Source organism: Typopeltis vanoorti, chromosome 4 (genome assembly GCF_054136105.1).
Source record: "Typopeltis vanoorti isolate ZY-2024b chromosome 4, IOZ_Tvanoo_1.0, whole genome shotgun sequence".
NCBI classification, from domain to species: Eukaryota; Metazoa; Arthropoda; class Arachnida; order Uropygi; family Thelyphonidae; genus Typopeltis; species Typopeltis vanoorti.
In genome coordinates, this window is record NC_143552.1 from 116,046,328 (window position 1) to 116,070,099 (window position 23,772).

Below are 23,772 nucleotides of genomic sequence, written 5' to 3' on the forward strand. Positions count from 1 at the left end.
AGAAACTCATTTTCTTTACTTCCAGTTGCTATCTCATCATTCCAGTCTATATTGCCATAATTAAAATCACCCATAATGATCACCCTTTGCTTATTTGCTTGACTAATTTCATAATAAAATTCATGGTCACTACTATTTGCATTAACAGGTCTATAACAACATCCAACTGGTATTTATTCTATTCACCTCTATCTCACACCATACTGCCTCAAAACAACCACTGCTGCTATTTCCCCTCTTGCATCTGTACTTTCTATGGACATAACTCTTTCTCTATCATCAATAGCATCCCCCCCTCCCTTTTTACCCTTTCTATCCTCACAAAACACGTTATAGCCTTCCATTTCTATTCCTATCAGGATGTCATCCTCATCCAACCATGTCTCACTTATTCCAACAATTTTTGGGTAAACAGACTCAATTAATGCAACCATTTTGTTTGCCTTCTATATTACACTTCTAGCATTTGTATACAAACATAAGAGCTCATTCCTGGATCTGTAGCAAGTTTTACTGATACCACTTATTAGATGTGACATCTCCATGCTTATCTCGAGCCATTTCTTTTTCTCCTTATTCATCTTAGAACCTTCTTCACATACCCCTATTTTCCCTTGATCCCAGGTCATCTCCTACCCTTTTTTGTCTAAATACACATTCAATCTTCTTGGAGCATCAACCTTTTTTTATGCTGTGTTCCCCTGTCCACCCTGAGCCTCCACATTTCCCTGTTTCTCTTGCACACTTGTTTCGCATTCTCTATACTCATGCTACCCACTTCTTCCTTCATAACCACCACTTCAATCTCTCCTTTCTCATTCTCCTGTTTTTTCACATTGCTTCTTGCTTGATCAGATTCATTATCTGCACCCATTTCCTCTGCCTTCCAGCAGCAGCACCAGTCTCTCCAAATGACTAACACTAAAACCATTCAAATGCAGTCCATCACTCTTATACAGTTTAATTTGGCCTTCAAACTCAAACGCATTAACAAACTGCACTCCTTTCTCTTCACACATTTCCGCTAACATATCATTCACAATCTTTGCTCTGCTTCATTTTATCAGTGTCATACCTGGGAAACTACTACCTTTCCTATTACACTATCATCTTTTATCTTTCTCAACAACCTCCTGATATCCAATCTTACATATTCCTTGTTCCCAGTCAAGTCATTTGTCCTTATTACCACTACCAACGCTTTTGTTCACTTACTCCTCATATCCAGTGCCTCAATCACTCTGTTCATTTTCCTCCAAGAAAATGAACATTATACATCTTCTCTTTCACCACACCTCTAATAATTGAATACCCCCCCCATACAACACTGCTTGTCACCACTTTCAAACTGATATCATTTGTTTTCATCATTTTCACTCCTCCATACATATCTTGAATTCTCTTAATTTCACTTCGCATACATTTCATCTCCTGCCTCATCTTAATCAATTTTTCAAATCAAAAAAGTGATCAAATCTGTACATATTAATATAAATATCTGTAATCCAGGTTTTGTAAGTAGCACATTAACCTCCTTATTGCTATCTGTCAGTGTTTTCCTTACTAGCCACAGTCTACTGTTCATCTTACAATTATTGCAATATCTTCCTTAAATTTCAGATCTATGCATGTATCTGCCCTTAAGAAAGCTCACTCTTGTGTGTGTGTGTGTGTGTGTGTGTGTGTGTGTGTGTGTGTGTGTGTGTGTGTGTGTGTGTGTGTGTGTGTGTGTGTGTGTGTGTGTGTGTGTAAATAATTGTGCTAGAACTATATTACACTTATACTGGGAAAATTGATTAGCATGCTGCAATCAAGATACACATAATCAGGATACACATCATCTCAACATAAATGTATATCCTGAAATGTATATCCTGCCTTTATTGTTCCTGTATACCTAAAATGTTTAATGATATATTCTGATATACAGTTTCTTGTAGGTAAGAAGAATGAAATTTGTTTCTGCCTATATGAATCTGCTTCTTCCTGAATATGAAGATCTTGATAAGTATTATTTAAGAGTAAGTATACACACACACACACACACACACACACACACACACACACACACACACACACACACACACACACACACACACAGGTTTTTTTGTTGTATATGAGTGGGTATCCAAAATTAACCGGAATTATTTTTAAAAAGAATAATTTATTAAAGTTTATAATACCATATTCTAGTCTCCTTCAGAGTACTCTCCATGTAAGTCAATGCTCTTGTCCCAATGTTTTTTTCCAATGCTGGAAACAGTTCTGGAATTGTTCAACTGGAATACTGTTTATGGCCTTCAGCAACTTTTCTTTCACTTTGTCCACATCAACAAATTACTGCTCTTTCATGGGTTTCTTAATCTATGGAAATAAAAAAAAAGTCACATGAAGAGAGAGAGATCAGGAGAGTGAGGTACAACTGCCATGTTTTTTGTCAAGAACTGTTGGGCAGACGAGGCCATGTGGACTGTGTCATTGTTGTGATGCAGCAACCAATCTCTGCTACTCCACATTTCTTGCTGTTTTTGTCACATTCTATCATGCAGTCTTCTCAAAAGGCTGAGATAATGTTGGTTCACTGTCTGTCTAGGAGGAATAAATTCTTTGTATGCAATTCTATTCACATCAAAAAAACAAATCAACATTGTCTTGATGTTTGATCTAACTTGACATGCATTCTTGGGTCTCAGCGAATTTGCATGTTTTATCAGCTTGATGCTTGTTTTGTTTCTGGATCATAACCATAGCAACAAGACTCATCCCTGGTCACAACTTTTGAAAGAAAGTTCTGGTCATTAAGAATTTGCTCCCTCACAATTTTATTGATCCTCTGTGAGCAAACGAGGCACAAATTTAGCAGACCCACATTTCATTTGTAAATCCTGTGTTAAAATTCGCTGGCACGAACTCGGTGACAAATTTTTCTCTTCAGAAAAAACTTGCTCAATGGTCTTTCAGTGATCTTCATTGATTGCCTGGCAAACCTTTTCGATGTTTTCACCATATGTTTGTTGAAGGTTGTCCAGATCGTCATTGATCTTCAACTGATATGTCCCCATTTTTGAAATGGGAAAACCACTTGTAGACCTGCATTTAATGTAAAACATCTTCCTTAAAGGCTTACTGAAGCATAACAATAGTTTCACCTGCAGTTTTACCCAAAAGAAACAAAATTTCACACACACACACTCTCTGTTTTTTGTTCAGCCATTAAAAAATCACCAAACTTGCTTGTAAGTACTAACAAAAAGCAGCCAGAACATCAAACTAGTTCACACAAGATGACACCACTTGCAAGACTGGCATGGAAAACTGCACACTCACAATGCCTGGTGGCATTATCTATAACTAGAAAATGTCCATGCACCAAGTTAAGATACCGCTTTTTTTTTTTTTTTTTTTTTGGGGGTATCCCCTCATGTGTAGCATATAAAAGAAGAATGGTGATTATACTGATTATCCAAATACAGTAAAATGCAAACATCATCATAGAATAATGAAGGATTAGAGGATCTCTTTGGATTAATTGAGCAAATAAATTATTATTGTAAACCTCAAAGGAATTAAACAGCATTCTCACTACTGTATCCACTCTGTCTTTATATTACTAATAAGTTTAGAATGTTCAATGAAAATGTTATTTGGCATTTTACCTAATCTAATGATATTTTCATTAAGCATTATATAAAAGGATGGAATCTTTTGCTGCCTCTGTTTAAAACAAAAGAGATTATTAAATCCTTTTTATTAGAGGAATTTCAAATTACATGCCTGTATGAATTTGGTACTATTATTACACTACCATCTCCATGGAGATAGAAGACTCAACATGCAGACAGAAGACTAACCACTATTTACATACTCATTTGAAGTTTAATGTGAAGGCACATCTAGAGGTACTATTTTCCACTACTTTCCATTCGTTTTCCGCACTGCAAGACTTTCATAAATAACTAGGTCAAGAGCATGGCTAACTCTTTTGCATATTCCTTAAAAATGTATGGTGATATTTCATCCATTCCCACTGCCTTATTAACATCCCCAAGCAACACTTGATACACTTCTGATTCATTCACCTTTAATTCTGTTAATACTATCCTCCATTCTACATGTTGCACAGCATTAATCACACCATTATGATATACACTGATGAAGTGTTCATTAAATAATTCCACCTAGATCAGTTGCTATGGTTACTCTGCTACTATAATTATCCACCACTGTTAACCTGCCACAATTATTTTATCTCTTGCTTGCTACACAACAGAAAAACTCTTGGATTATCTTTTTCTTTTTCACCATTCTTGTCACTTTTTTGGCCTGCAATTTATATTCTTCATCTGTTTACTACAAACTGTCTTGTGTCTCCTCATCCTCCATAACAACTTATTTTCCCATACTGCTTACTTGATTTCACTGTTTATCCATCTCACTCCCACTCTATTTATTCACTTAACTCTTGGTATGCAGTTATGCTTTGCTTGTGTCAGTATCATTTTCCATGTACTCTCAACATCTTTTCTGCACAACTTATCAACCCAATGTATTGATGATAGTTGACTACGGCACTTCTCATAATCACCCACCTTATAGTTCCCATTCCTGATATATCTAACCATAAGAATACTATCTTATACACCCTCTGTGCAAAAAGAAACTGAACTTTTGATAGAAAATAAAACACAGGCAAATTATAATTGTTCAAATCATTAATTTCAATCAATATACTCTCAGCTTCGATACAGCATTTGGCACGGTCAGTTAATTCGTTAAATGAGTTTTTTATATCAGTTTTTGGAATACTGTTGAGGGTCATGATTACAGCCGCTCGAACGTTTTCAATGGTGTCGTATTATTATTATTATTATTTAGGCCTCCATGGCGTCAAAAGACTCATTGTGGGTGGTCCTTTCTAAGAAACACAAAGTCTATCAAGACCCCCCTGAGAAACACAAAGTCTATCATACCACTCCTTAAACTCATTCACCGTTCTTGCTCTCACCACTCCATCAGGTAATGCATTCCATGGTTCAACCACCCTCCATACAAAGAAACCACTCCTCACCCTCTTGCAAATAGTTTCCTTTCGTAACTTCCAGGGATGGCCTCTTGTCATCACTCCTTCCCGCTGTTCAACCAAGTCAAAGAACCCCCTAGTGTCAACCCTGTAACCACCTCTCAACAGTTTAAAAGTCTCAATCATATCACCTCTCCTTCTTCTATCCGCCAAACTCTGCAGTCCACATTCCCTCAGCTGATTCTCATAACTATCCTTGTACAGTCCTGAGACCATCTTTGTCATCTGTCTTTGTATCTTTTCCACAGTTAATTTATCCCCTTCAAATCCTGGGGGACCAAATCTGAGAACAATAGTCTACGTGTGGTCTGATCAGAGACTTATACAACGGAATGATAACCCTTTTATCTCTGCAGGTCTGTGTTCTTCTCATTATTGCAGCAATCCTTTGTGTTACCTTCACTACCTTTGCAATATGTCCCCTAAATTTCAGGTTTCTATCAATCATCAACCCCCAGATCTCTTGTCTCCCCTACTTCCTCCAGTATAACTCCTCCCATAGAGTATGCAGCATCCCATCGATGTTTCCCAAACTTCAAGACCTTACATTCTGCTGCATTAAACCGATACCCCCATTCATTTATCCATCTATCTAGCTTATTCAAATCCTCTTGCAGGGCTACCACATCTGCACTATTACTAATAATCCTTCCCAGCTTCGTATCATCTACAAACAACTGAATATCCCCTTGCAATCCACTGACAATGTCATTGATATAAAGGTTAAACAATATAGGTCCCAGCACTGAGCCCTGTGGGACCCACTTGTAACCCTCTGCCTCCTTGAAACTGTCCCATCATACACAACTCTCTGATACTGTTGGACAGCCAATCCTGAATTTAGTTGACCAATCTGACATTCAGATCCATGTGCTGCAACTTAAATATCAGCTTATCATGTGGCACCCTGTCAAATGCTTTCGCTAAGTCTAAGAAAATGGCAGTATATGCCTTTCCCTCATCTAATACTCTTGTAGCCATTAGGAAAAAGAAAACCAGGACGTCCTCTTAAACGATTCGACGATGACTTCTAAGGCCGGAACAGGCCATACTAGGCCTAAATCCTTGATACGTATGATGATGATGAATACTCTTGTAACTTTGTTATAAAAGGCTAGCATATTGCTAAAACAAGAGCGCCCCTTCACAAATCCATGTTGACTCTCACGGATAACACCACTCTCATCTGACCAATGCTGTATACGAACCCTCACTACTTTCTCTAATATCTTAACAACTGCTGATCACTTTCCATTCATTGGCAAATGAAGTTGGGGAAAGAGAAAGAAATCACAGGGTGCTAAATCAGGTGAATACAGTGGGCGATCCAACACACAAACTTGGTTTTTGCTCAAAAACTGTCTCACAATGTTCGAACGATGAGATGGTGCATTATCGTGCAAAAGTGACCAGCTGCCTGCATCACGATATTCATGCTGCACGCAACGAATTCTCGCTATCAATCACTTCAAAACTTCAAGATAAAACTCACCATTGACCGTTTGGTCAGGAGGAATGAATTCTGTTGTAATGCCCTTGGAATCATAGATTCCAAGGGCATTATCTTTATGGTACATGGAAAATCTTTATGGCAAATCTGCATTGTCTTTACTTTTGACTTCTCCAAGTGACTTTTTTTCTTTTCAGTGTACAATTCGATACATTTTTTGGTCATCGGTCAACTTGCGGGGAACAAATCGCGAATTCAATTTACGAAGGCCCAAACTCTCACTCAAAATGTTGTACACAGTTGATTGGAATCCCCAATTCTTCTCCAATCAATCTCATGGACGATTTTGTTGTTTTTTTTTGATGAAATCATGCACTTTTTGGATGTTAACTTTGCTCAGTCCAGTTTTTCGATGGCCTGGCTTTTCATCGTCCTCAAGCGTCTCATGACCACTTTGAAATTGCTTAAATCACTCGTAAACTTGAGTACTGGATAAGCATTCATCACCATATGCTTTTTGAAGCATTTGATGCATTTTGGTAAAACCTTTACCAAGTTTAACACAAAAGTCAATCGCACCTCTCTGTTTGAAACTCATTTTCCGACCGTTTGTCAAAACACACTGTCACTCTTGGCACTATAACTCGGCTTCTAATGAAATAAATGTCATAAACAGTTGACACAATACTAATGAAGGTTGCCGCTTTCGACAACAAAAAGTTATACAGGTGGTGCCACTAGTTTCTTCTATTTTCAAAAAGTTTGGTTTCTTTTTGGACAGAGGGTGTATTTCCAAATACCTAACCATCCCATTTATTAAGTAGTTAGGTCCAAACTACTAAATAAGCAGAAAGCTTAGTAAAAGCTTTGTCCTACTAAACTTGTCCTAAAAGCTTAGTAGCCATTCAAGAACCACTACCATATACAGATTGGCCTGTATATGGTAGTGGTTCTTGAATAACCATATACAGATTGGCCTGTAATTTGCAGTCGCAGCCTTATCACCACCTTTCTGAAGTGGAACAATTTTACATTTTTTCCATTCCCCTGAGACCTGTGCTGTTACAAGACTTATTAAAGAAGTATGCCATGGCTGGTGCTAAATCTCTGGAACATTAAATTAAGACGTGGTGATATGTCATCAAATTGTATTGCCCTATTGACATCAAGCTTACTTAATTTCTCATATACTTCCCGCTTGCTCACAAGTAATCATCCTCTCCCATTTCCTCTATACTTGAGCTTCTCATGATATCCTATTGATGAGAATGAAACACTTTGACAAACTGTTTCCTGGATACTTCAACTATGTCATCTGCAGCAGTTATTGGGGATCCACCATCTTCATCCATTCACGTCATCTTACCACAACCATTCTTCTTCTTTCTACTTGCCATATATTGGGGAAACTGATTTTTCTTGGCCTGATTTGCTAAGCTGTACTCATACTGCACTTTTGCTGACGTTATCAAGTGAGTCACCTTCCTGGCCTGCTGTTTATGCTCTTCATGTAACTGATTATTACCATAATTTATTTTATGCTGCCTCCACAGTATCATCTTCCAGATTTCATGCTTAATTCCTTGATACATCCATTTCACACTTACCTTATTCAGCTTTGTGACCTTCAGGATATATTCACACATTGTTAAATATCTCTTGGTATTACCAAACAGCATTTATATCCTTCTACTTATATCCTTTCCTCACAGAAGTCTTTGTGTGGCTGACCATCAACTACGCAATTACCTTTTGGTCACCCTCACCAACTGTCAGGAAACATTACACACCCATCTCACATCTTCCAATGAAATAATCAGTTCTAAAGCGCTCGCTCATTACATGACTTCCCTTACATTCTACCTAAGACTGATATCTGTCATGTACTCAAGAAATTAATTTCCTTATTCCCAAATGCTATATCTTTATTCCAATCTATATTAACATAATTAAAATCAGCCATAACGATCACCCTTCCCTTGGCCACTAACCCAAGTTATTCCTTGGCCTATAACAACATGCAACTAAATATTTCTTCCTATCAATCTCCACTTCATACCATACTGCCTCAAAACCATTGTCAATATTTCTCTCTTGCATCTCCAATTTGTGCAGATGTAAATCCCCTGCTATAATCAACAGGATTCTCCCTTCCCTCTTGTGTTTTTCTGTCCTCACACAAAATAACATAATATCATTTCATTTATATTCCTATTAGAATATTATGCTTATCCAAACCATGTCTCACTTATTCCAACAATTTATTATTATTATCATTATGTGACACCTCCAAGGAGTTCAAAGGACTCATTGAGAGAGGATGTCTACTCTACAGCTCTCTGTCTCCACCACTCAATCCACCAACTACAACAAACTGCAACTACTTTCATCATCCACACCAATGCCATCTACCGCCAATCACCACCACTAGTATTTTCACTGACAATCACAAACATCCATGCCCACGGCGGGATTTGAACCCGCAGCCTCTCGGCTGGAAAGCGGATACGCTAACCACTCGGCCAGCAGGCCTGGCTGGCCGAGTGGTTTCTTCAAATTTATGAAAATTTGAAGAAAAATGTGGCAGGTCACAGCACAGCAGAGGAAGAATTGAAAGGAAGCAGAGGATGGTTTGAAAAGTTCAAGAGAAGGTCAGGGATCCATAGTGTAATCCAAAGGCTGAGAAGTTTGTTAGAGAATTTCAGGAGTGGACCATAATTCATGGATACAAGCCAGAACAAATGTTTAATTGTGACGAAACTGGGTTGTTCTGGAAGCAAATACCCAAAAGAACTTTCATCACAAAAGAAGAGGAGTGTATGCCAGGGTACAAACCTATGAAAGATAGAATAATGCATTTTTGAAAATTATGGAGACAACTACCGTGTTTGAATAAAAACTTTAGTTTAATATAACTAAAATCTACATTTGACATTTCGACCTTTATGTCAAGGTCATCTTCTGGAGCATACAACTATACACAGGCAACAAGCTATACTACAATCAAATTGGTTTGTTAAAGACACTGACCAACCGCTACAACAATTGTTGGCCTGACCTCTGGTGGAAAAAAAAATAAAATAAAATAAAATAAAAATAAAAAATTATACATCAGTGCTAGAGGCCTATTATTAGTGTTGTCTACTATATACATATATTAACATCATTCCAGCCAGTTGGTATGGAATGGTTTCTAATACTAGCCAAGGATTGGCTAGAGTCCTGACGTATGCTGGATCTTACATTTTAGGTGGACAGAATGTGTGCCATCCAGATCCTTGGAATTTTCATGCCATCTTTGTTGTTGATATTTGGGTGGTTTATCAGGATTTTGGAGGATTCCTTAAATTTCCTTTCGTACCAGGTTTTTGTGCAGTGTAAAGAGCAGGTACTTTTCCAGTTGATTTGGTGTGAGGTGTTGAATGCGTGGTCTGAGAGGCCTGCTTCACCATAATGGTTATATTTAATGTGTCTAATGTGTTATTTCTTCAGGCAACATTAAATATTAAGACACATTAAATATAACCATTATGGTGAAGTAGGCCTCTCAGACCATGCACTCAACACCTTACACCAAATCAACTAGAAAAGCACCTGCTCTTTACACCGCACAAAAACCTGGTACGAAAGGAAATTAAGCGATTCCGTTTTCTTTTGTATTCAGCTTGTAGAATGGTATTGTTAGGTGACTTCTTAAGTTGTTTCCACAGGGAATCTTTTCTTTGCAAGTCTATTAATATGTTGTCTGTTATCCATGGATTCTGTCTACTTTGGGAACATATTTTTATTTTTGTTAATGCTTTGTTATATATTTTATTAAATGTAAGTTTAAGATTATTATATATAGCATCAGCAGAATCTATAGATGCTATCTGCATCCAGTCTGTTTTTCTGATTTCATCGTTTACTATTGTTTCATTTAGGATGCTATTATGCTGCTTTGTAGTCTCAGTGAGTTTTAAAGGTTTTGGTTTAGTGTGTAACTGTAATGCAGCGATATAATGGTCTGCCAGTTTGCACGTTATGACGGCTGCTGTGCAGCTGTTTGGAGGGGACCCCCGTATATTTATGTGGTCAATACAGGATGAGATGATTGTATTTTCGACTATCTCTTCTCGTGTATATGACTGTATGGATGGGGTTATGTTATATGCTGATAAGAGGTCTAGGTATTGTTCTGTGTTGTTATTTATGTTCCTCATGTTTATATTCTTGTCACCTATTATTATCGAGTATTCTGAGGTGCCTTGTTCTGTGGCTGAAAGCTATCTGTTTAATTCATCTAGAAATTTTGTAGTGCTTAAATTGGGTGGTCTGTATATTGCATTTAATATCAAGGAGTTCTCTTGTTTGATGTTTTTAATTTCAATGCATATGTTTTCTGAAAATTCTAATTTATAGTTTATTTCTATTACTTCTAATTTATGTTTGGTAAATATTATTATACCGCCACCTCGTTTATTTTATCTGCAGTGTTTGTGTTGTTGAAAGTTTGGCATTTGGTAGATGGCTGCCTCTTTGTTTGTTATAGATACTTCTGTCAGTATTAAAATGTCTATGTTTTCTATATGGCCAGCCTGCTGGCCGAGTGGTTAGCGTATCCACTCTCTAGCCAAAAGGCTGCAGGTTTGAATCCCACCTTGGGCATGGATGTTTGTGATTGTCTTTGGAAATACTAGTGGTGGTCGGCAGTAGATGGCATTGGTGTAGTTGCGGTCAGTTGGTGGAGGAGGAAGAGTTGTGGAGCAGGTGTCCTCCCTCGATGAGTCTTTGGACTCCCTAGAGGTGTCTAATAATAATAATAATAATAATAATATATCTTCCTTCAGATAAGCTTGCAGGGTCAGCCAGTACTTTTTAATGCTCCTGATGTTGATGTGGAGAATGGATAGTCCTTTTTTTGGGGGGGATAGTCACTTGTCTCCATTCTGTTATTGATTTCAGAATGTGGCAATTGTTATGTTCCAGGGTGATTACATCTGCTTGGTGGTCTGCATTCATGTAGGTTGGTATGTTGTTCCCTTCTTTACGACTCGTCAATATTCCTTTTAATATGGCAGCCTGTTGAGGTCTTCTATGGATTTTATTTGGATTGGCTTTGCATCTTGTGTCTTTTTAAGGAATATTTTGCTGTCTCTTATCCATATAAACTGATAATTTTTTTCTGTTTTTACTTTCCTTGTATGGTAGAATAGTTTCTAAAAATATGGTATTAAGTATTCGGACAATACAAGACAGTACCCCCAATATACTTGGGGTACTGTCTTGAGTTACATTCAGATTCTTGACTACTGGTTTTTTAATCCTGCTAGCTTTTATGAGGTTAACTTCTGTTGGGATGTCAGTGAGTCACACCATGACGGGGGGGGGGCTCTTTTCCTTTTTTGTGGTAATCAATGTACCGACTGGATAGTTGAATTACTGTGTCTTTTAAATGTTCAGTAGCAATTTATATATAATTATAATATAATATTATTATATAATAGTAATAATAATAATAATATTTCATTTGGCCTAGGGATGCTGTTAACCACAAAATTTTGGAACATCTGAATTAAGGTACTGGAGAGGTTAATAGGTGCCAGGATTTAGAAATAAGTTGACAACAGCAGTATACTCTCTAATTGTCATTTTGAATTTGTTAAAGAGAAATCATGTTTTGCAAATTTGCTTATGTACTAGAACAAGTTGGCAAATGCATTTGACAGGGAAAATGTATATAAAGTGGTGTACTTAGATTTTGCAAAGACATATGATAGATTGTCACATACCAAGCCAGTGACTAAATTGGAATGGATGAGATTGGATACTAGATTAGTGTGTTAGATCTGAATACCTGTCAGATAGATATTGGCAAGTTGTATATGGGGGGATATCAGTATCTTGAAAGAGGAAAGTCGATAGTAATTTGCTGCAGGCGTCTGTTTTAGGGCCATTGTAATCCAGCTTGTATATTAATGATATCGGGATGGATTTAATTGAAGATATGCAGCTGACTGCAGATGCTGCAAATTTGGGACAAACAGTGACAACTCAAGCAGATGTTGTGGCCTTACAAGAGGACTTGAATAGATTGTATGAGTGAGCAAGTGAGAACTATCGGTTCAGTGTTGCAAAGTGTATAGTTTTGAAATGGTAAGCAATGATAGTATGTAAAGTATATAATCGGTGGTAGTGGGGGGGGACATTTTGAAGGAGGTAGAGAAGATGAGAGATTTAGTAGTGATGGCAGACAAGTATCTGAAGTTCAGGGATTATATTGCACAAGTTGTGAAGTCATCACATCAGATTTTGGAAATGATGTGCAGGACCTTGACATGCAGAAATAAAGAGGCTATGGTTCCTTTGTATAAGGCCTTAATCAGACATTATATGGATTATTGTGCACAGATTTGGTCACTTGGTTTTCATGGTGATGAGAATATATTAGTAGTGGTCAAGAGAAGATTTGAGGTGGGAGATGAACTACATTGCCCTGTGCGAGACCACTGTGTTGCTTATTGAAGACTTGAAATGGCTTGAAAAATTTCCATGTTTGGGTCTCTTAGAGCAGGGCTTCCAGACTGTGTAGAAATAAATATAAAAAATTATAAAATTAAAAAATAGAAAAAAATCTTAGTTTGCTCATGGTGCTGTGTACTCTATGCTTACCACCTTTCAAGAGTGGAAATCACATAAAAAAATCACTATCGGTGGTAACTGACTGGTCTTTGGAATGTGGAGTATGAAGATAGATTGAGGGAATGTAATTTGCAAATCCTTGTGAATAGGAGAATTGGGGAAAATGATTGAGACATATAAGTTGGTCAGTTGTTACCAGGTTAATTTGGAAGAAATGTTTCATAGATTGGGAGGGAGGGTCGAACAAGAGGCCTTCTTGGAAACTGTATAAGGTGGGTGTGAGCAAAGAAGGGAGAAGTAGGTTCTTTGCATGGAGAGTGGTTGGTGAGTGGAATGCAATGTCTGAGAGTGTGGGTTGAATGCAGACATGCTGAATTAGTTTATACACAGTTTGATGTGCTTTGTGTGTGCCAGTCTGTACCTCCAAACGATGCTTTTGACTCCAGGGAAGTCTGGTTTAATGATGATGATGATGATCATGATCATAATAATAATAATACATTTAGCTATGGTGTGAAGGCATACCTAATAATTGAAGGTATACTTAAAATTAGTAGGTAAGGCTTGAATTATGAGGTATTGTTTTCTTGCAGATTTTTTCCGAGTTCAGTGTTGCAAATGAATTTTTGTGTACTGGATTTTTTTTTAGTGGGGGGGGACACAGTGTTGAGTTGATTTTTTTAAGGTGAATGCTACTGGCTAAAAAAGTGTTGTAGATATGATTGGTTTATGTGGATAGACTGGTGTGTTCTGAGCAAATGTTTACAGCTTGATTACTTAAGGTTTTGATTTGATACCACCATATTGCTGGCAAGGGTGATGATGCAACAGGTGATGTGTGTGTGTGCTTTCCAGTGTAAGTAGGTTTTATACAGGAACAAATATAAATTGTAGAGATTTTTTCTAGAATTTACCACAGCATTATAACATTCCACCAAATCTGAATAAATTCAGCTGTCTTACTTTACCTAAAATGCAGGAGACTGTTATTTTGAGACCTTCAGCAAGTTTCCATCATCACAGCCACAGAAGTAACTGTTATCTCTGGACTTGTTTCCTCTGTTAAACGTCAACATGAGTGACAATTACCATCTAAGTAAACCAGGTAATCAGATCTGTATGCAATAGTCCAGATGTGGTTGTATCAAATCTTTATAAAGAGTTATAATGCATTCCTTATCCTTAAGTGTGTTTCTTGCATTCAGGTGATCTTTGTCTCTTGCAGCCCTTTTACAGTTATGCAATACATTAATAATGCTAGATTTAGGGGGTGACAATGAATAAAGAGAGAGTGACAGAGAGAGAGAGAGAGAGAGAGAGCAAATTCATATGGTAAATAACATATTGCAAAATGTGGAGTAAAATAGCTCAGCGTATCACTTGAATGTTAAGAAATAGCTGATATGGATAAGGAATTCATTATCACTATAAGAATTTGATATGACCACATTTGGACTATTGTGCAGACTACTGTGTGGATTGTTATTACACGGTATCTCGATGAAGTAAAGAGACTCATTCTGAGAGACTCGCATTAACTATTATACACACAAAACTTATCATACCTCTCCTTACACTCATTTACCGACGAAGCACTCACAACTAATTCTGACAGTTGATTCCACTCATTCACCACTCTCCACACAAAAAATTTAGTCCATGCACCCTTACTAACCACACTTTTATGCAACTTTTGCAGATGACCCTTGTTCTATATTGAAAATTTTCCTTTCTGTCAATTTTATTAAACCCCTGTAATATCTTATAAGTTTCTATCATGTCCCTTATTTTCTGCCTGTTAACACAGACATGTCATCACTTGTCTCAGAATCCTCTCTACGATTTCCTGTTTCCCAAGAAATGCACATGACCAAATTTGTGCACATTACTCAAGATGTGCCTGAATCATAGTCTTATAAAGAGGGATAATAACATCCCTATTTTTACTTGCTGGTGCATTTTTAAACATCCAAGTAATCCTTTGAGATATTTTACTGACTTTTGCAATATGCCCCTCTGAACTTCAACTCTCTGCCCACCATTATCCCCAAGTCCCTAGTCTCATCAATTTCTTGCAATCCTGCCATTAATGTCATACACAGTATATAACCTTTTCAATCCCAAATGCATTACCATACATTTTGCAGCATTAAATTGACAATAATTATCCTTTTCCCAAAATGCCAATTTATTTGAATTAACCTGCAGGATATCTACATCACCTTTATCAACCATTGCCCTCTCCAGTTTTCAATCATCAGCAAACAACTGAATATCCTACCCCCCCCCCCCTTAAATCTTTCCCTATCATTGATAAACAAATTAAATTAAATTAAATTGGCCTTAGTATAGAACCACCCTCATTCTCCTTGATTGCATTGCACCATATACTATTCTCTGGTATCCATCAGCCATGCCCCCTACATCCATGCTACTAGCTTCATATTACTATTATTATTATTAATGTAAAATCTCCATGGAGTCAAAATACATATTGCATATGTATTTTGCAATACATTAATAATGCTAGATTTAGGGAATGAGCATATGTTTAAAGCACGGTTTGATGAGCATATGTGCAACCAAAAACACGGTCGCACATATGCTCATCAAACCATGCTTTAAAACTCATTCAACGTAACTGCAGTCACCACATTGTCAGGCAATGCATTTCTTTTATTATTATTATTATGTAACACCTCCAGGGAGTCCAAAGACTCATCAAGGGAGAGCATCTACTCTACAACTTTCTGTCTCCATCAATGCACCAACTGCAGCTACCATCATCATCTACACCAACAGCATCTACTGCCGACCACCACTGGTATTTTCACAGACAATTACAAACATCCATACCCACAGCAGGATTCAAACCTGCGGCCTTTTGGTTTGAGAGCAGATATGCTAACTACTCAGCCAACCACGCCATACAAGTTAAGGTCCTTTGCATCGTTGTGATGATCTGATGTGATGTCTTCACAACTTGTGCAATGTGACTTCTGAACTTCAGATATCCTTGCCTCCCCACCACTCCAACATTTCTTATCTCTTCAACTTCTTCCAAAATTTCCTCAACAAGCAAATACTTTGCATCCCATTATTGTCTACCAAATTTCAGACCCTTACACTTCACAATATTGAATTGACAGTTCCATACTGGTACCCACTTATACAGTCTATTCAAGTCCTCCTGTAAGGCCACAACATTTCCTTGATTCCTCATCACCCTCTCCAGTTTTGCATTGTATGTAAACAGTTGTATATCACCAGTTAACCTATCCCAATATCATTAATGTACAAATTAAATAAGCAGCACACCACTGTGCTGCAGAGGTCCCAAAACTGACCTCTGCAACACACCACTAGTGACTTTCCCTCTTTCGAGACAGTATCCCCCCATACACAATGTCTGATAGCAATTTACCTATCGAACTCACTGGTCTATCATCCAACCCCATCTGCTTCAGTTTAGTGATCAGCTTGTGGTGTGGCAGTCTATCAAAAGCCTTTGCAAAATCTAAGTATACCACTGTATATACATCTCCTTGTCCAATACACTTCTCATCTTGTTAACAGTAGCGCACTCAGGATTTAATCTTGGGGGGGGGGGTGAGTTGAGTAGATGATTTGAGAATACATGCTATGCATTGCATATAACCTATGACTGAGCATCTGCAATGATCGCTAATTCATAAGTAGTATAGAAATTGAAGACATGACACAACATAAATAAAAAATAATAATTTTAATTAGGAAAAGATTTTTGGAAGTGTTTTTTTCCTTTTTATTTGGGGGACAGGGCCCCTTGACCCACACCCCCTCTGAGTGCACCACTGCTTGTTAAAGCACATAAGCAAGTTTGTAAAAGATGACTTGCCTGTAACAAACCCATGCTGAAAAGTCCTAAGATTATCATTGTTATCATATCAACTCATTTTTGTATCCTATCTCTCACCAATCTCTCCCTTACCATAACCAGATAGTGGAGTGATAGTGATAGTGGAGAGAGACTTGAAGTTTGAGGTTCACATTACTAAAACTGTAAGAAAGTCCCAACAGATTATGGAAATAATGAGGAAGACATTGGCATGCAGACACAAAAACGTTATGATTCCTCTATATAAGGCTTTGATCAGACCACATAGAGACTACTGTGCACAGATTTGGTTGCCTGACTTTCAAGTGGATAGAATATATTGGAGAAGGTTTACTAAGTTAGCTTAGGTCTGTGGAATGATATATTAGGAGAAATTGAGGGAATGCAGTTTACAGTGCCTTGTGAATAGAGGATATGATCAAGATATAGGTTGGTGAGAGGTTGTTACCAGATTAATGTTGAGAAGATATTTCATAGAGTAGTGGGAGGCAGAAGTTGAAGTAAAGTCCATCCATGGTATAAGGAAAATGTGAGTAGGGGAGTGAGATGCAAGGTTTTTATGTGGAGAGTGATCAGCGAGTGGAATGCATTACCTGAAAGTGTGGTGAGTGTGAAACAGTGAACGGGTTCAAGACACGGCTTGATGATCCTTTGGCAGGAGAGAATACAGATCTCCTGCAATGAGTGCTTTGACTCCATCGAGGTCATATATATTAATACTACTACCAATAATAATATTTTATTATACAAACTATTATCACTATCACTTCATATCAATTATTATTGCTACTATTTTTAATGTTCAGTTTTTGTAGTCAGTTTGAATTTTTTAAAAATAATAATAATGAGAGTGCATAGTAAATTCAATTAAGTTACTGCATGACATCATTTATGAACTGTTCATTGGGAGAAAAAGCGATTCTCTTTGGAAGCAGTATAAGGGTCATGTGAGTATGAGAATGAAAAGATCATGTTTTGCAAAGAGAGTGGTGAATGAGTGATATGCCTTACTCTAGTGGGTGATGAATGCAACAGATAGAACATGTTCAAATTGAGTTATGATAGGCACTGACATGCAGAAGTTATGGTTCTTATGTATGAAGACTTATATGGATTACTCAGCATGAATTTGGTCACCTATGGTAATTTTTATAGGTGGGTGGGGGACAAGGATATATTGGAAAGGATCCAGTGAAGATTAGTAGGGAAACAAGATTACAACGCAGGGAGGCAGGGGAAGATTAAGAGGTCATCCCTGGAAACTCTAAGCAAATAAAAAATTAACAGTGAATTAGTGAGTGGAATGCATTGCCTGAGAGTGTGGTGAGTACAGAAATGTTAAGTGAGTTTAAGGCATGGTTTGATGATCTTCGTTTATGACAGTGGGAACCTCCTGCAATACTTCTTGACTCCATGGAGGTCTGGTTTACTACTACCACTATTAATAATAATAATAATTACAGTAGTATGTGATGAATGAGTTAAAATAAGTAAGTATTCTGGACTACAGGTAGTTTAGCCTTCTATGATAAGCGTTGATACTCTGTGGAGGCCTGGAAATAATACTAATTTCACAAATATAAATGTTTTATAGTACACTCATCTTTATTCTTTTGTTTTTTACATCTATTCCTTTTTATTTGCTTATCTAGAAGCTTTTATGCACTTAGTCATTTTTGCTGTTTTATATGTCATATTCTAGTTGGATGTTATAGAGGATACATTCTTAAATAACCTCCTAAGGTATAAAAAGTTTGAATTCTATAAGAAGTTAGAGCCTGCTATGAATCATTCAGGAAATTCTATCAGGTATAATTCATTTTATTTCAGTCCCTCATCCTTCATAAAGCTAGTATCACTTAAAACAAATTTACTTAAAATATCGGTAATTTAAAAAAATAATATTGAAATAGAAATCTTTTCTCTTTATTGATTTAGACTTAAATAAGTAAATTGATATGATAGGTAACTAACTGGAATACATAATATGTGGTAGCATGGCATTTGTTAGACTTTTGAAACCTTCTAGGTTGTATATTTTTGTATTATACTATACTTATGCACCTATTGAGAGTTCATTTATGAAGAATATAACTTTCTGACATGGGACTGCTGTGGTATTAAATGGAGTTTTTTTTGCCCCTCTTGAAATTCTGCTACCTAGTCTCTGATGAGAACCAATAGTTTGAAACAGCCATCATGCCTATGAAATCTAATCCGTGCACAAATAAAAGGCAATTATGTGGGAGGCTCCTAGGCAAAGTCCTTGTCTTTTAAGTAGTGCAACCCAAATTATTCTTATGCCAAAGATTTATTCTCATAAACTCTTTGGTAACATTAGAAACTTTTATGTTTCATTCATTTGGTTTATAAATAATGATCATAAACAATCATCAGAGGATGTAATTATAAATGAAGTGTCAAATCATCCACCAATTGGTGAGAGTGACCATGAGGTGATTACCTAGGTGGTTGCCAGCAGTGCGAGGACCTCTGTGAGAAAAGGGTATATGTGGAACTACAAGGGGAGGGGGTGATTATGAAGAGCTCAGGAGACAGCTTGCGGGTGTAGCGTGGAATGAGGAGTTAGCTGGAAAAGAGATCAATGCAGCTTGGGGGATTTTCAAAAAATGTTTCGTAGATGCAATGTCTAAATGTATTCCAAGGGTAAGAAGGTTAAATAAGGTGAGTGTGAGATGGTCGATACAGAGAAAAAGGGCATTATGGAGGCAGAATAAGAGAAGTGGAAATAACCAATACAATGAGGTCTACAAAGACCAGGCAAGGAGGGTGACTTGGTTGGTGAGAGTAGCTAAAGAGAGGTATGAACAGCAGTTGGCTAATGAAGCCAAAAAGAATCCTAAGGAGTTCTTTCGATATGTAGTTAGCAAAAGAAAGAATAATTATGGAAGGATGACATTGATAGGAGAAAATGGTATAAAGACAGCTGATGCAGAATGTGTGGTGGAGATACTTAATGAGCAGTTCATAAAGATCTTTCAATCTTGTGAATGTGACCTCATGGAGGAATTGAGAGCAGTTGAGGATGGGGAAGAGAGCCTGATTGTAAGTGAGCAAGAGGTGTATGGGGGAGTTGAGCAAACTAGATGTTAATAAGGCTATGGGACTTGATAATATATCACCATGTATTCTAAAAGAATGTGCAAGGGAGTTGACACCTGTCTTGACATATTTTTTTTAATATGAGTCTTCCACTCGGTCAAGTTCCTAAGGAGTGCAAGGGGGGCAAGATTGTGCCACTTCATAAAGGAGGTGATCGAATTCAAGCATCAAACTATAGGCCTATCTGTGTGTCAGGTGTTGTGGTTAAGTTGTTGGAGAAGATTGTGAGAACTAGCATCCAGAGTTGGGTTGATAACAATGATATTATCTTTGATGGACAGGATGGATTTGCTAAAGGGAGGTCATGTTTTAGTAATTTACTTACTTATTACAATAAAATGACTACTTCCTTGGACAGAGGAAAAGGATACACAGTAATATACTTGGATTTTGCAAATGCTCTTGATAGAGTACCTCATGATAGGTTGACAGTCAAACTGGAGCAGATGGGGTTGGATATTAGATTGGTGCATTGGATTGGAGACTGGCTATCTGATAGGTATCAACAAGGTGTGTATGGGGGGGAGCGATATCCAGGAAAAGGAAAGTCACTAGTGGAGTGCCTCAGGGTCTGTTTTAGGTCCATTACTGTTTAACTTGTATATTAATGATATAGGTGAAGATTTGGATGGAGATATTTAGTGGTTTGCAGATGATGCAAAGTTGGGATGAACCATGAAGTGTAGTGAAGCTGTTGTCGCCTAACAGGAAGACTTGAATAGATTGAGTGATTGGGCATGGAAATGGGGATGTGAGTTCAATGTTGCAAAATGTAAGGTTTTAAAATTTAGAAAACAAAGATGGGATGCAGAATTTATGCTTGGTGAGAATATATTGTTGGAGGTAGAGGAAATAAGAGATCTGGAGGTGATAGTGGATGAGGATCTAAAATTTAGCGGACACATCGCCAAAATTGTGAAGACAACACAAAGGCTTCTGGGAATGAAGTGGAGGACACCGACATGTAGAAGTAGGGAGCTTCTTGTTCCATGGTATAAGGCTTTGATTAGACCACACATGGTCTATTGTGTCCAGATTTGGTCACTGGGTTTTCATAAGGATGAAGAGATGTTGGAAAGGGTCCAAAGGCAACTGACTAAGGTAGTTTCTGACCTCTGGAATGTCGAGTATGAAGAAAGATTCAGAAGATGTAATTTGCAGAGTCTGGTTGACAGGAGGAAGAGGGGAGATATGATAGAGACCTACAAGTTGTTAAGGGGTTGTTATAGGATCAAAGCTGGAGAAGTTTTACAGAGAATAGTGGGAGATCAGGGTAGAACCAGAGGTTCTCCCCTGGAAACTGTATAAAGAGGGTGTGAATAGGGAAGTGAGAGGCAGGTTTTTTCATGCAGAGTTGTGAATCACTGGAATGCCTTGCCTGAGAATGTGGTGTCTGCAAAAAGTTTGAATGTGTTTAAAACACAGTATGATGAGCTGTGTGTGTGTGATAAAAAGACTTCCCAGATGAGTCTTTGACTCCATGAGGTCTTGCGGTGGTGGTAATAATAATAATAATAATAATCATGGGTCCAATGCCTGTAGGTGTCTGATGCCATCTTGATATGATTCTTCCATTGTATTCTATTTTGTGCAAGATGACTCAGTTTGTGTATAGAGTTTCCGCACCATTTGACAATGTCATCGCCCCCATTCCCTGTTTGGTCTTCCTCTTTTATTCTTTCCTTCAATCATTTCAAACAGCAACGTTTTTAATTTTCTCTCATCATTAATTCTACATATATGGCCAAATAGATGTAGTTTCCTTTTGATTATTTTCTGGATCAGGTTTTCTTTTGGTTGTTCATCTGTAGATTTCCTCATTGTTCACTTTCTGTATCCAGCTTATTCTCAAATCTTTCTATAGCACTTCTTCTCAAATGCCAATATCAACAGGCAGATTCTCTCAGGAGTACCCAGGCCTCTCATTCATAGATCATGCTGCTGAAGATACAGGTTTCTACAATGCACAGTTTAGTTTGCATCTTTATTGCTCGGCTCTTCCATTTTTGTCCATGGCGTTTAAAATAGTTGTTGCTCTCGCTATTCTAATTTTTCTCTCTATTTTTTGGGGGTGTCCAAGTCATGCATCATGTGGCATCCAAAATATGTAAACTGTTCCATATTTTCCAGTTGAAATCTGTCTATTGTAACTCTGTTCAGTAACTCCTGTTGTCCGAATATCATTTTTTTAGTTTTTTCAAAGTTGACATTTAGTCCATATCTTTTTCCTTCTGTGTGTATAGTGTTTGCAATGTCTGTTCCAGTCTTGCTGCATCTTCTTCAATCAGGACAATGTCATCTGCAAAGCAGAGGTAGTTTAATCGTATGTCATTTATTGAAATGTCTCCACCTTCTTCTTTAATCTTATCTAGTGTTCTTCCAAGATGTGTGATGAAGATGATTGGTGATCTTGGGTCCCCTTGTCTTGTGCCTTGCCTAGTGGCAAACCAATCTCCAGTCTCACCTGCTATCCTGATTTTTGCTTGTGCTTGGCTGTTTATATCTTTCAGCAGGCAGATCAATTTATTGTCCACACCATATAGGATTCCAAGACAGTTATATTTTGGTCAATATTATCAAATGCTTTTTGGAATTCCACGAAACAGCAGTATATCTTTTTGTTCTTTCTTCGAGCTTTCTCTGCTATTAGTCTTAGTGCTAGTTTGTTGCACTGTACTTCAATCTTTTTGAAATCTGGCTTGCTCATCAGGAAGATGTGCCTCCATATGACCCTTCAGGCATTCTGTTAGTATTTTCATCAGAAATTTGCCAAGATGACTCATTAATGCAATAGTTCTGTAATTGGTGCATTCTAAAGCACTGCCTTTCTTATGAAGAACAACCAAGACCGATCTTGCTGCTTTCCATACTTCATTGCATTTTTAATGGTATAACTCATCTGCTGCCTCTGAATTATCTCTTTTAAGTTTCAGTTCTCTTTTCTCTTGTACCAATTTTAGGGTTTCTTGAGTTATTCATTTCTTGTTGATCTTTTTTCTTTCAAGAATTACTTCCTCTACTGCTTTTTTTAGTACTGTAGTCAGTCGTTCTGTTCTTGTATTTATATTTTGTTTTTCACTTGGGGTCTTAAGCTTAGTTTCCAATATATTCTGATATGCTATTCTTAGCCTGTCTTCATATAGTTTTGAGATGTCTCTAGCTTTTTGGAACTTTCCTTTGTACTTCTGTTTCAATTTTAGTCTTATTTGCAATCACTAAGCTGTGGTCTGAATAATATCAGCTCTTTGGAATGATCTTCACTGTTGAACCGAGGTTCTCAATTTCTGGTCTGTTAATATCAGGTCAATCATATTCCTGTGTTATAATGATGGATGTCAAATATTATCATTTATATTAATATTTCTTTTTTCTTTAGAATTAAGTGAATAAGTCCTCAAATAGCAGAGTTAATCATTAAAATATCGTTCAACCACAGTTGCGAGCCCCCCCCCCCACTCAACGCTTCTGCTTATGGCAGAAGAAAGAGAATCGATTCCGATAATAGGGTAATCAATCCATCTTGTGGGATGAGTTTGTTTATTATTACACATCAGAAAATTACCTTTTCTTTTATGAACCTTCTAGTTTTCTGCTAATTGGCTGCTAATTTTGCCAGTATCT

The 23,772-nt window shown here is 37.3% G+C and overlaps 1 protein-coding gene across 1 annotated transcript in view; it reads left to right on the forward strand.

Annotated features, from left to right (window-relative positions):
* Positions 1-23,772, forward strand: part of LOC150107627 (neprilysin-11-like) — a 190,674-nt gene that overhangs the window by 106,477 nt on the left and 60,425 nt on the right. The window contains exons 10-11 of the mRNA XM_090392140.1: positions 1,941-2,021; positions 18,731-18,837. Of these exons, the coding sequence (XP_090248266.1) occupies positions 1,941-2,021; positions 18,731-18,837 (188 nt within the window). The remainder of the gene's footprint in view (positions 1-1,940; positions 2,022-18,730; positions 18,838-23,772) is intronic.